This window comes from Atractosteus spatula, chromosome 15 (assembly GCF_055471065.1).
Source record: "Atractosteus spatula isolate fAtrSpa1 chromosome 15, fAtrSpa1.hap1, whole genome shotgun sequence".
NCBI classification, from domain to species: Eukaryota; Metazoa; Chordata; class Actinopteri; order Semionotiformes; family Lepisosteidae; genus Atractosteus; species Atractosteus spatula.
The window spans coordinates 20,119,893-20,134,491 of NC_142720.1; the positions used below are offsets into that span (position 1 = coordinate 20,119,893).

Consider the following 14,599-nt stretch of genomic DNA (forward strand, 5'->3'; position numbering starts at 1 on the left):
AATGAAAAATTAAAAGAATTTCACAGGGCTGTACCAATCTCTCTCACTACAAATACAAATACAAACACATGCAGGTGGTTTCTAATCAGCTGAGACCACAGTAAATCCTCCCTCTGCAGAAAAACTACTAGGAACCAACAAGTCACTCATGAAACCCCTGATCTCTGCTCCTCAGGCTCACTGAGCTGTAGCCTCATCCCAGAACAGATTTCTCTTAACCCTTTGTTCTCTGACCTTCGCTGTTCCTCCCCGTGCTCTCCAGATGGCACAGTGAGACACTCATCCATGTGGCCATGCAGTAACCTCAGCACATCTCCACCAATGAGGTATCCTGCACAGAAGAAGCAAGGGGAGACAGGTTTGAAATGTCCCACAACAGTGAAAGACCTGACAATATAAACCAATAAAAAGGTGTCCTTTAACCTGGATAAGCAGAGGTTTCAGCAGTAATAGTTGAACAAAATTAATTTTAGCACCCTTCTGGCTCTCAAGGAAAACCCAAGATTCTACATCTTTTTACACTAGAGCGGTCCCGTCGATGAAACAGAACACCAGTACAGTAATTTCCGCCTGCAGACTTCACTGCTGCGGGAAATGAAGACTTGATAGTGCACAGGTCTGGTCCTCTCCAGTTAACACATCAAACTTCCCCCAAATAGGTGGCAATAGAGCAATAGGGGGACTGAAGGGAGATACAGGGAGAAGCCCAGATGAACAGTGGGAAGAGGTCAGGGCGAGGAGAGGGAGGCAAACAGGCCCCCAAGACAGTCAAAGAAACAAAAAGGAAACTGGAAGACTGATTTCCTGTCTTCTTAAGCTTGTTTTACAGGGTTACTTATTATTTTAGGACCAAGCACTCAAGTGTGCCTCAGCTGAAGACGTCTTTACTTTCTGCATAACTCACATGTCTGCAAACTGTCATTGCACAAACTCACTTGCTCTTCCAAATAAAAACTACTCTTGCACATTGAAGAGCTGCTTCCTGCACTCAGTGTCTGTCAACCTACAGCCTGACTCTCCTTTATCAAAGATCTTTGTGTAAATGCAAACCCACATCACATCACTCCACATCAACAATGTGTTAAACATAAATTAAACTGAACACATTCAAAAGTAGATCCAGTTACATTTTGGCACTTTTTTGTGTCTTACAACAGTTTTTTTTTTCAGAAGAGTTTCAATGAATTGCATTATTAGCATAACAAATGGAAGAGAAAATGAAATCCCTTTCACACTTGTTTAATGCTATAATGAGCTGAACTCTGAAAGGCGTACATTAAGCACCCCATCTGTTTTCAGGTGAAGAAGACCATGATGAATCTTGGCAAGAGCTGGAGATAGACACCAACCTTGTGCAACTTCGCTCCCAGAGCATATCGGCGCCACGCTCCACAGGGTTTGCTGGAAGGCTGCATCAACATGCAGGCTTCCATTCCCATATGATAAATGCTGCAAGGAAAATGATGTCTCACAGTAACTGGAGGAAATAATATCAAACACTTGCTTCTCTGACAGTGAAGAAGAGAGCAGATGGGGAAAAAGGCAGCAATAAGGGTAGAGAATTAAAACTGTTCACTGAACTTTCTGATTTAATGCATTTCCTTCCTGTGTGAATAATGGCACTTCACAGGGGTCTGATATACTGGATAATGGGAGTTACAAATTTGTCAGCCTGCGCCTCTACATTAATGGAGCCCATGGCAGGCAGCATGAAAGAATGTAGCCTTCTTTTGCACAGTGACAGGTTTTCATTTCATTGTCAGTCTCCCGTCTGTCAACTTGGTGACCTGCCTTCTTTTGTTTTGAAGAGGCATTAGAACCTTTCCAACATGCCGGGTGTTTAGTATTTCCAAATGTCAACTCTAAAATAACCTGCTCTATAGTTTACATTTAAAAACAATAACAAATCTCCTCGACAAGAAACCCATGAATGGCGACCTGATGTGTATTTGTGAAAACATTCTAAATAAGGAGGATATAGTCAAATAAAAAATGAACCAATTGGTTTTCTCTCTTTCTGGTACAGTAACCTCGCATGCAGCCTTGCACAGATTTACACTTAAAGCATGACATTCATTTCACTCTCCCTACTGTACTTACCAGGTACCGTTCTGAAGACACGCTGACCAAAATGAGGTCATCTCCTACCCTGACTTTCTCTCCTTCTGACCGCTGCTTGGATGCAGGATGTATTGTCCACCAGCAGGCTTCACCTAACAGAAGATTGCATTTGATATATACTGTATCATTAGAAAATCTTCTCCCTTTACATGCTAGAGTGATCTCATCCCCTTGCTTTTTGGTCTTCGCAGAAACACAGAGATGAGCATAAAAACAGATGATTAAGAGACACAAATTCTATTTTTTCCTGGGTTTTTTTCAGCACATAACAAAGGTTACATATGAAAAGATGCCATTAGGCCTATCTTGTTTGGTTTCTACCAAATAATTAATCTAAGGATTTCAAGTTCTCCTTAAATTTTGAGTTTTGTTTAATTTTGATTCTCATTTTCTTCTTTTGCTCGCTTAAGAAACTCTTCACAGTTTAATCACTGGAAACAGATGGCCATAACCACACAAAATTCTCAAATCGCCATTAAGCAGACTGGTTACTGGTCACCTCTACCAGTCAGGTTATTCAGGGGAGTGCTGCTACAGGACGCCTGCAGTTAGCTAACCCTTCATCTTCTGGCTGTACCATGAGACCGAACAGAAGGCAGTGGAATCAGAACTCTCTTCGGTTCAGTATATATCTATCAGCCCAGCAATAAATCAGAAAAGAAGAGGAACAAGTAAGCTAAAAAACAGCAACCTCATCCCAGTCAGTCCAATTAAGACATACAGGTACATGGAAATTTTGATCTGTGATGACTGAATTTTCTAATCTCAATATCAATACTGTCTGAAGTATAGTACCATTCATCCAAAACATTTATTTCTATATTGTCCTACCCTATTTAAGGATATCTCCAGAGCAAGGCTACACATGCTGTATTCTAGTTACGACTGACAGCTCATCTAGCCCAGACACAGATTGTTTGCGTACTGCTTTGAAGACGACTTTGGAATACCACATAATAGCTGGTCCCAGAGTTGATATCACACTGTAGTACATGAGATGTGTTGAATTTCTGTCATACCTGTTGTATTTTCCTGCAATCCAACATCAAAAGCCAGTTTATCCGTTGAAGAACGTGATGTGGATAAACAACAAAGATACTGAAATGATAAGAAGAAAATATTTGAAGTGTAAATCCAGTGACTCTGTACCACAATCTTCCTAAATGACAGTCTATACAAAAGAAATCCAGTTCTGATCGAAACTAGAGCAAGAAAAATAAAACATAGAAGTCTACAGACTGTCTGTTTAAAACTCCAAACAGTTTCTTAAATTAGGTGTCTTTGGAATATACAAAAGTTACACAGACCAAGATGACCACTTGGCCCTACCTTGTTTGTTCAGTTGTCAGAAGCACAAATTCCATCAAGCTATTTTTTTTACATTAGTCATTATACCCAATACTGTATGTTAAATGCAAAATTACAATAATAGTAATATTTATGAGTGCAGCAGTCCTACATAAAGCACATTCTGCAGCACAACCAGTAGCATTAGTCTTTTTTTAGATTCAGATCAACGGAGCTTTTTATTAAGGCAGAATCCCTAAGGCTTATTGCATTGAGACTTGCTCTGGAGGCCCCCAAGCGGCTACTCTGAGGAAGACACTTGCTCAGAAGACAGGCTGAACACCCAGCTAGGGCTGGAAGGGCTGGACCGGAGCCAGTGAGCCCTGGGACCTGCTGGGTGCCTGCAAGCTTGCAGCGACATGAGAGACGCCACTTCTCCACACACAGCTAACCCCGCGTTAAGGCACTGCGGAGCTCGCGGCTTGTCCGAAGGTAAACGGCTACGGCGGCTCTCGTTCTTCCTGTTCTGTGTCTTCAAACAGACAAACGGCGATTTGGTGTGAGCCCCAAATAAGAAGAAGAAATGCATGACTTGAGCTTAAAATAGTGGGTGAAGTGATGGGACGTAAAGAGTGAAACCAGACAAACCCTTCTGTCCGTTCTGGTATATATATATATTCGTATGAGCTTAACATGCAGAAGTTACATAGTTATATTGTCACAGTCAGGTGCCTCAGCCAGTCGCGGCTGGCATCATCCAAATGGATAAAGTTGCCGGGGCATCTGAAGCGAGGGCAGGAGTATAGGATGTGGTCGGCCGTCTGTTCCTTGCCATCGCCACATTCGCAAGTTGGGTCATCAGTGAGACCCCACTTGTGTAGGGTGGCCCGGATTTCACCATTCTGGTGAAGTTCATATTAAACAGACAGCGGTTTAACCTCATGCACAATCCAGACAACTTACCATTCCACTGTAGGAATGCCTGAGCAGCACTGCGTGTCCATACAGCAGGGTTCTGTGTCCACCTCCTTGTGCGGTCTGTTAAAAAAAAGCAATTTGCTTAGACAGAAGCCTGAACTCCTCTTGAGATCAAGTGGCAACGTTCCAGCTTATGTTCCTTTTGATTTATAAAGGTTCGCCAGCGCTACAGCAGTTTCAGAATGAAAACTGCAAATGCCCTGCCAGCATTTGTGTTTACATACTGATTTTTGTACGTTCACACAGACGGGTGTAACAGAGCATACTGTATGCATGTCTTCATTTTGTGTAGAATCGGACACTGTAATTCAATGTCAGTTTTGCAGGATGCACTTTTAGTGTAAAATAAAATCCATTCATTCTCTGCACCTCTGAAAAGTCAAGGTTTATGCAAATAAGAGCTGCACTTTTAATGAAGCAAGGATAGTAATTGATTTCAATTCAGCAAATCACCTCAGCTGTAAACCAAGGAACCTTATTTTATTACTCCATGGACCAATATTTGCTTGGTCTTTAATTCTGGAACCTTTTAGATAATGCTCCTATCCTTTAGATAGCAGCCATTGTGTAACTGGGCCTATACCGCTAGAGTAATGTATCTCAAAAATAATTTAGCTTGTTGTGCAGAATAAAAATATTATGTGTTTCCACGGAACAGAGAATATAAGTATAATGGAAAAACAGTAATGAAAAAACGTAATTTTTAAGTAGGTGGTTTGTGGTTTAAAAATTAAATGATAGATTATATTTCTGGAAATAAAACTACATAACCTTTTTAGTACATGAACATAATCTCATTTTCTTACTAAACAGAATTAACAACTAAGTTTAATTTCTTTCTCATAAAAACAGCTGCATGTAAAGGCCATTTTGCATCATTGGTTCCTGTGATCCACAGTAATTCCACTGGCACAGCAATTCCATTGATCCATATTGTAGTAATCTCATTTGGTTGGGAACACTCACTTCCAACCCATCTGGCGGAACACTCCACACAAGTACAGTAGATATAATTTTCTTAATGATATCAACTCCGACTGCTTTGGTCCTGAGTACATTAGTGAACTGCTACACCTACTGTACTGTACGTCAACATTGGAGGACCTGGCTCCCAGTTCCCAGTGCATGGCTCTGAACACTGGCAGAGCGTGCTTAGCTCATATTAGGTCTTGCAGGTCAGACAGGACTTCCAAATCCTACCTTCAAACTGATTGCAATACCCTTGTGCTTAATTCTCTTTGATTCACAAGTTTCATTTGTGTGTACTTGTCTCTTTTGTTTGGTTGTTTTATTGTACAGCACCCTTAAGATGATATATACCATGAAAGGCGCTATATAAAATAAAAGATTATTATCATGACTAATTGCTAACAAAGGATATTTTAGGACGGCAGCAGCTAGTTAGCAGTACTGGAGTCCTGGGGTTCGATTCCTGAGATGCGGTGTGTGTGGAGTTTGTGTGATCTCCCCCATCATTGTCTGGGTTTCCTCTGGGTGCTCCAGTCTCCTCCCAGTCCAAACACATACTGGTAGGTTAATTGGCTTCTGGAAAAACTGGCTCTGGTGTGAGTGTGTGCATGTCTGTGTTTGTGCCCTGCAATGGACAGGCGTCCCGTTCAGGGAGTGTCCTGCTTTGCACCCACTGGTTAGTAAGAGAGGCTCCAGCTCTCCCATAAACCTAAACTGGATGAAGAGATTAGAAAAAGGATGGACTGATGGACTGATGGACTGATGGATATTTTAGGTCACTTGACAGTATTTGTGAATAAAACAACAATTTGCTCAAATAAAATCAATTCTAAATGTTAAGTAGATGTTTCTGCTACATGCAAACAGGAAGGTCATTAGTAATAAAGAGGAAACTGCACAAAATCACAACATTTTGCTATACTAATACCCATTGGGAGGACATCAGTGGGTTTTAAATTGACCCTGTATCCTGTCTAATTAGAGCTCGCAGGTGTTGCTCTTCTGCAGTGTGTCCATAGTAATAGTAAAAGTAATTGAATGTGACAGCCAAAATCAGGAATTTTAGGTCTCCATTAGAAACATACTGTTAAGAGCAGTAAGCAAGCACTTCATCAAATTATTTTAATCATTTGAAACTCCATAGCGTAAGTAAAATCTTTGGTCCATTAAAACACCTATTTGAGCCGACTGAAAACTTCATACCGCACCTTGCTCTGTCTTTGAAGCTCATTCCCTTGGATCTTTGAAGAAACAGCTGGCTTTCGATCAATTAGCTATTAGTGACCGAGCACATAAAATAAGCTAAAGGGCTTTATCTCATTTGTAACCTTTATTATGTTCTTATTTTTCAAGATGAAGCTAAAGTATGCTTCAGTGTTTTATTTCAATCAAATTTGCAGTGTACTGGAAACTACACAACAGGGCTCTTCTAGTTACTTTCACACAGATTTTACATTTCAGAGAAATACAGTGTTTCTCCAACTTCCCAAATATCGCAGGCGCTTGCTTAACCCACTCTCTACCTGGAGTAATTAAATGTCATTACATTGAGGGACACACTCAAATATTTTTTTGCTTCTCTCCATCTCTAGAACTACATGATCTTTTACAGCAGAAAACAACTTTCTCAAAGTTTTTGCATCGCTGAATTACTGCAGTAAAACTATTTCCAGTACTGAATATAACTTGTGTTCCCAGGAAATGCCCTGATCTTCAAACATTCACTCAATGCTTGTTTCTTGAGCGTGAAGCCGACAAAAACCAAATTGCAGTCAACAGCTGTGCACATTTTTCTGATGCAGTCGTGACTAAATTGGTCAATACATTAGTGGGTCAGAGAGACAAAGAGCTGCAGTTAAGGAGCAAAGAGACTATGCCAATTCTCAAGTGAAACACAGCCGGTGAACCACACAATGTGCCATACAATTTATCACAAGGCTGACTATGAGGCAGCATGGGATATCAATAATGACATGATTATCTAAATGAGAAGCACACAGACAATTCATCAACAAAAGACACTCCATAAGGTAGCAACAGATGTGAGGTGTTGCCTTCGGGAAAGGCCAGGCGAGATGCAAGGAACTGGGAAGGAGGGGTAGAGAAGAGTGTCAAGAAACCTACCTTCATCATGAATTTCTGTCAAGGCGTGAAAAATAGAAAAGAATACAGATTTAACAGAAACAAGTACAGAAAATGGTTTCTAAAGTGCACACGGATATTAGGAAAAACTGACAGGTAATTAAAACTTCAATTGTACCTGAAACAAAACGATTTTAAAAATGGTCTGTATGTGATGGAGGGTATTATTTCAGACATGCCTGGATAATACATCATTGTCTACAGAAAAATGTTTCCATCATTTTTACGGGTCATTATTCGTGAACAGGAACCAGGAGAGTGAACAGTGGTGAATCTCACCACAGCTGGCACAAGGAAACTCTCCCTGCTTCCATTGTCACTCTGAAAAAGCATTTTTCAAAATCTATTGTACAGTATTTTAAAATGAAAATTACAATGAGGTGAACAACTGCGCACATGTAATCGCACCAGTTCAAAATATCATACAAAAATGTGAAGGAAGCACTTGATTATCAGATATCATAACTACTGCTCTCCTTTTCAAATGCCTTTGACAACTGAGCACTTCAGTGTCTAGTTCCCCTATCTCCTGTTTCCACACTTTAGGGTGACTCAACTCTAAAGTCATCACTTTACTTAATAACAGCCTAAGTGACACTTTACAGTTTTTTCTGCTCTTACGATACTGTTGGATGATGGTCGATCAAATAAAGGTGTTGAGATAAAGAATAAATTCAAATTAAATTGATGAAAAAAGATTTTCTGTGACTGAAGTCTTTTTTAAAAATCCGTTTTTGTTGATGGTAGAATCACAATCCCCTGATAAAAAAGGAGTAGGGGGCTAACATATTCACATGGTGAATCCCTGAAACTGGTAGCCAGAGGAGAATATACACATGGACTTGTTTATCAGAGTACATGTACAGTATATCCACAGAGAAAACACAGCACTATCACTGTCAAACCTACAGGGGCATCTTAGCTAAACACAGAACAAAAAGGCACACTCATAGAGCACAATGCTGCAATAAATGCATTCCAGTACCGTACATATAGACATGCATTAACTGATCCAACATTCACTTGTTTTTTAACCGAGAGCACCAAGTTTCACCTTTATTCCCAGGAATTCATACCAAAGAGAAAGGAGCATTAATTAATTCTAACTTGTAACAAAGTATTTCCTAGACTAAATTCGTAGATAAAGACAGGGAAATACGAATAAAAAAATTGAGCATTTAAGGGAAGGCCAACATTATAAGCTTAAACCTATCCATACACATGCTTTGGGGGACTTTCTGCACAAGGTTAAGTGCATGAAAAGCTGTTTTCTTCTTTCTAAGGAAACAAATCATTGAATCTTCTGCTTTTAATGTGAGAGCACTCGCAGTCTAAATGTACCATGTTTCCTCAATTAGAGGTCTACAACCTCAGTACTGTGTATCATGACTGTACTGTATGCAGTATAAATTTGTACATGCATTTGGAAATATATTTTACAGTCTAGCACAGGATACAGGCTCAAAATCTCTATAATTTATTGGGTTTTAATTCCAGGAACAACTACAACTGGGGGGAGTGGTGGCACTGTGGCTAAGGATCAGCGCCTGTGGCCGGAAGGTTGCTGGTTCAAATCCTGGAGCCGGTAGAGGAATCCTACTTTGTTGGGCCCCTGAGCAAGGCACTTAACCAATAAAGTGATCTTATCTTATCTTAATTCTTCCACAATTGAACACTGTTTCTAGCCTTGTGTACCTGTACTATAGCAGCCACACAAATAAGAACATGTACTGTAAAACCAATAAACCCAAGGGGAGTCATGAAAACAAAATGATTAAAAAACAAACTTTCTAAGTGTAATATGATTAAAATAATGAATAAAACCCTTACATAATCAAATCCATACTCCGTGCTCTTTTATATTCAATCCTTCTAACACTGGCTTCAATCCGCACTAACACGTCAGGAAAAATTGAGTATTATCAGAACAAGAGCCTGCTGGACTGGAGTGTCCACCTGAGCTGTAAATATTAATGCAAATCTAATTCCAGCGCGAGTTCTGCAATGATATTCCTCATTAGAGCATTGGGCTGTATTTCTTTCAGATATACGAGTTGACAAAATTATGGAGACACACAGAAATCTCTGAAATACAAGAATGGAAGAATAACAAACCATGAACTTATATCAACATTTTTTAACAGTCTCAAAGGAAAATCCATCAGAGGATATGTTTTGCTGGTCATAATCTACTGTAGATGTTCCGCCAGTCAAATTTAACAGTGCATTGTCCGATCATACTAATCATGCCTCATCTTATATATTATATTGTCTTAATCTTCTTTACTCCTATCAAACTCATTGGGGTTAAAATACAGTAAGACAACTGTGGAGAACAGCACATCAGTTTCATAATACTGTATGCTGTTTGGCTGTTGCTGTTTGTTTCTGGTAATATGAAAAGGATGGTTTCATGTTAAAAAAAATCTTCACTTACTAATTACCTTCCTGTGAGTATTGCACAATACTGAAAAATGAACATGCAGTATAATATTCATTAACACATGTTCCTTTATAATTTATCATTTGTATGTGAAAACAAATCCATAGCTTTGAAGGACAGTTTCCACGTCTCAGTGTAAGTACAACACATTAATCAGTGCTTTTCTTCTCATACTGTATATACATGATCTTTCTCTTTAAAGATGAAATTGTCAAACATTTTACCCACAGCTTTGCTCTCCATTGGTCTTTCAAGAGCTACAGTGTCTTCATTGCTTCCTTTGATGAGTTCAGATCTTTGAAGAACTGAAACCAGCATTCAACAGTGCTGGTTAAGGAACAATTAGACTTTGAATTCAAGCAATCAGTCTAGCTTCTCTTTTAATTATGAGGATATTTTGATTAATACCGCAACAAAAACTGCCATGTTTTCATTTGAAATGCATAATGAACTCTACGAGAATGGGCTATATAGTTTTTCTTTATTAAAAATATTTCAGTACAATTCACAAGTGTCCCCATAATTCTGTCTTCCAGTTAATGTGGGCAATATGCTAAAGTCATCAAACTTTGAATCATGAAGCCCTTTGATTCTCATCAAATACAGATTCTGCTTCTGTACAGCATTCAAAAGAGAACATTTGTACCACTAGAACAGGACTTTTATACTACTGATCTGTATCAAGACTTTATTCCAGAATATCTGGAAGATTATCTGGGGAATTTCTCTCCAATATCTAGAGACTTAGATAATGGATGCATAATACTTAATGGTTTCTTTTAATGTACAGATAGAAAATATTTGCCACCATCAAAATCTAGACATTTAAAAGACTACACTTACTCAAGACTGTAAAATAAGTAAACAATAACAACATTGTCGACACATTGGCAATGTTATATCGAGCTAGATTCCTCATGGGGCGTGTCGTTAGAATATTGCCCAGCGTTATAAATGTGCTAGTATTATGCAAGCAGGAATGAATGGAGATTGTGGATTTGGGATGGCTTAACTGGGTGAATAAAGGCAGACCTACCCATTTTTCCACATCAACTTGCTGTGGAAATAAAAACCAAAGAGAGGAGTAAAAGTAAGTTGCCTTTCCCCTTACACAGGAACAATATTTTTAGAAAACAAATGGAATTTTAAATGGGAACCATTTAAAAAAGTGAGCATGCTTTGCCTGGTAAAACCATAAACGTTAATGATCTTCTTTGTTTGTTTCCATACAGTATGAGACAATACACAATGCAGATGGATGCAATATGTCTAGCACAGGCGTCTTTCAGGCACATGATATTTTAACTCCCATGGCTGGACAAAAGGGAAGGCACTTTAAAATCTGCAAGACACTGGGCTACACAGCATTCTAGTCTCTGCCAATCCTGTTAAGAGAAACAAGAAGTCATTAACTCCTGTGCAACACAACCCACCCCCTCTCAGTCGTTTTACTCATACCATATGATCTGTATGTTGTTACTTCAATACGCATACCACTGTACGAAAAAACAAGCTTCGGTTCACAGATATTTGAGAGCACCCTGCAGAATCAGCAGCATTCTGCGCACTGGTAGGATGTGTAACAGAACCGCCCCGCTATCACTCAAGAGTGACCCAAGACTTAACCGACAGTTAGAGCAGCGATAACGACAGAGAAAGGTATCAAGAGAATGACAGAGGCCGATTACAAAAATCAGTACAGTAAAGGACTAGTAGAGGGAAGGGGTGTCCGTTATTATCCAATGTCTTTTATGGTGGTTTTTCAGCCCCAAAACACTATTACATGAAAAGTGCATGGAATTCTGTCACAAGATGACAAGGATTTTAGTTAATGCTGAAATTAGTTAATGCATGTTTCACTAAGCAATAATGTCAGATACACATCTAGGCAGAATTGTGTTGTTAGGATTAAGAGGTTTTTAAATGCATGTACGTATATACTGTAAATGCAAAGGCTTATCACATTTATTGGATTTAGACCCAAGACAATATTTAATAAATAACATATTTTACTTTAATGCTTGGCACTTCTTTCTGACATTTTACACATGACCATACAAGTAGTATTCAATTTTCCTCAATACTCCATATTCCATTTTGAGAATGAGTACATTCCAAAATGTTTATTTTTAATAAAGTTTGGGGGTGTTTATCTAGAATAGCATGATAAAACATGAGATATGATATAAGAGAACATATCATATTACTATATTCGAACAAAGAGGCTCACTTTCATTCCTGGTTGACCGAAGGAGAATGATATTAATAAGTAGGCATAATTTCTCCCTATAACAGCAAGGAGAAAAAGTAGAAGTGTTACTGTGTGTTTGTGGGGACGTGTGTACAGTAGTAACATCCACAGCATTCGCCATATGATCTAATCTTAGGGGAAAGCAGTTCAATTCTACAGCAAACTTCAAACACTTCAAAATACTGAAAGATGTCTTGCTACTTGTTAAATGCTAATATATTTCATTATACTTCAATAAATGAGTGTACTTATCTCCTTCATAATTGGAAACATGAGAACACATTATGTGCTTCACACTGTAGAAGGAGTAGACGGCCAGGGGCTCACAGTAGCTGTTCAGAGCTGCTACACACTTGTATTTTAAATCAAATTTGAAACAGGCAGCGTAGTCTCATCACAGCCTTGCCAGTCTGAATTCAGTGATCCAGTGATGAGGTCATTACAAAACTCTGTCTTCTAAGGACTAATGTTGTATTATCCTTACTCCTTTTATTTTACAGTCTCCAATCTTACAAAAAACAAGAACTACTACAGGTAAAAAATAATACTTTCCAAAAAACAACACTGACTAGTATATACTAGTTGAGTACTACTGACTACAGGTAATAAGTACCTACAGTAGCAAGGCTATATACAAGGGTTGTTCATAATTTGGTAAGTCTTAGAATATCACTCATGTATAACGAACACCTGGCTTACAAGCCTTTCCTGTTCTTAAGTATTACTCTTCATCCTGGTGCTTTATGTAACAATAGGCGTATACAGTATCTAGGCGTAGTCCATTCTGGCAACAATCCTGAAATATCAATTATAATCAACTACAGAATCCATTCTCTAAATATAAAGGTGTTCTCTGTAGTGCAAAAGCTAGACATTTTGCCCTGTTCGCTCAATTTTCCTTATCTTCATACATAAATAATAGGATGTTTTTAATCTGTGATGATTTTTTACTGAAATCCTAGCCATTTTGTTTTAAACTCTTCTGTTAATCCTGATCTGTTTTTTTTGTATTACAAGAAGTCTGCTTTTAGCTTTATGGGTGTGTGAAGAAGAACAAATGTTGATGATTAGGAACACATCTTAATCAGACTGGTAAAAATGTTCAATTAGTTTACATTGAGATGTTGTGATCACCAACCAGAATACAGATTACACATTAATTTTTTAAGGATCCTGATAAATAACAAAGGCATTTCATAACGTAATGGTATCTGTATATGAACTCTTTAACCTATAAGATCCTAAAAGGTCATGCCTCCAGCTATATTACTGAGCTCTTTCATGAGTACGTTCCTGGGTGTAATGTGTAACCTCAGGTTTGTTAGCAATTCTCAGGGCTAATATGTTTTCAAAAGGTGATAGAGCATTCTGCCGTTATGCGCCTAGGGTCTGGAAGTCCTACAGGCAATCAAGAAATCCAAAACGGTCAATGTTTCTAAAAAACAATTAATAACACAATTAACATCTGGGAATCTCATTACGGCTTTTTTATGTATCGCAATGTTTGTTTTTATTTTGGGCTAAAATGTGTTTTGTCTCTGTGATCATTTCCTACAGTACTTCCATTTCTACTTCTTCTTAAAAGGCATCGGGAACACTTCACCTATCCTACATACAGTAACTCACCACAGGACTACGGATTTTTTCAATTCTACTGGACGCCGCAAGAGGAAATCTATGACTGTTTTCTTCAATTGAGCCATCCTGCAGCTCCACCTCAGCATTGTAGATGCTCTGGTATTAAGAGGGGGGACCATACTAAGCCCCAACACCTCGATAGGCTATGAAAGACAAATCTTTGCTCCAAATAATTTACAATGGCACGGCTATAGATATTAGCAACTGTTTACAATGAGGTACAGCAGTGGCTGTAAATGATTTTGTGTGAAAATGGGAGGACTGGAAAGCAGCTATTGATCTTTTTTCTTCTTATTTTCTTCCATTTAGCTACTGGGGAATGTGCTTTGCTTACAAATGAACTGCAGAGCCAGAGCTCTTACAATTTCTGCTCCCTCACTCACTCTATCAGAGCACGCTGGCATCCAATCATTCGGTTTCTGTATATACATGTAATGCATACATACACGCAGAGAGACCCCCAGGCCACTGCACTGGTCTGCCTTAGCTGTAAATTACATACTGGAATGGAAACAGTTGCCTCTGTGAATTAAGCAGCGAAAGCACAAACTGAAAGAGTCTGGCAGAGTGTAGTTTCCCCTCCATGACTCGACGAGCAGTGACCTGGCCTTCTGCACATACAGTAGCAGCTTCTTTTGCCAGCTCTCAAATTCTAACATTGCACCTCCCATCGTTAACATTCGTTTATTGTAGCAGCATGGATTGTGCTCGACTTCCACTGGTTTCACGACAACCTTTTTATTGCAGATCTTTTCATTTCTTCTCAAATT

The 14,599-nt window shown here is 38.9% G+C and overlaps 1 protein-coding gene across 1 annotated transcript in view; it reads right to left on the reverse strand.

The window, feature by feature from the left end:
• The window catches only part of ryr2a (ryanodine receptor 2a (cardiac)), a 194,809-nt gene that overhangs the window by 104,917 nt on the left and 75,293 nt on the right, over nt 1–14,599 (reverse strand). The window contains exons 4-9 of the mRNA XM_088933768.1: nt 10,977–10,993; nt 4,372–4,446; nt 3,141–3,219; nt 2,101–2,213; nt 1,350–1,449; nt 235–331 (exon numbers count right to left, since the gene is read on the reverse strand). Coding sequence (XP_088789894.1) covers nt 235–331; nt 1,350–1,449; nt 2,101–2,213; nt 3,141–3,219; nt 4,372–4,446; nt 10,977–10,993 — 481 coding nt within the window. The remainder of the gene's footprint in view (nt 1–234; nt 332–1,349; nt 1,450–2,100; nt 2,214–3,140; nt 3,220–4,371; nt 4,447–10,976; nt 10,994–14,599) is intronic.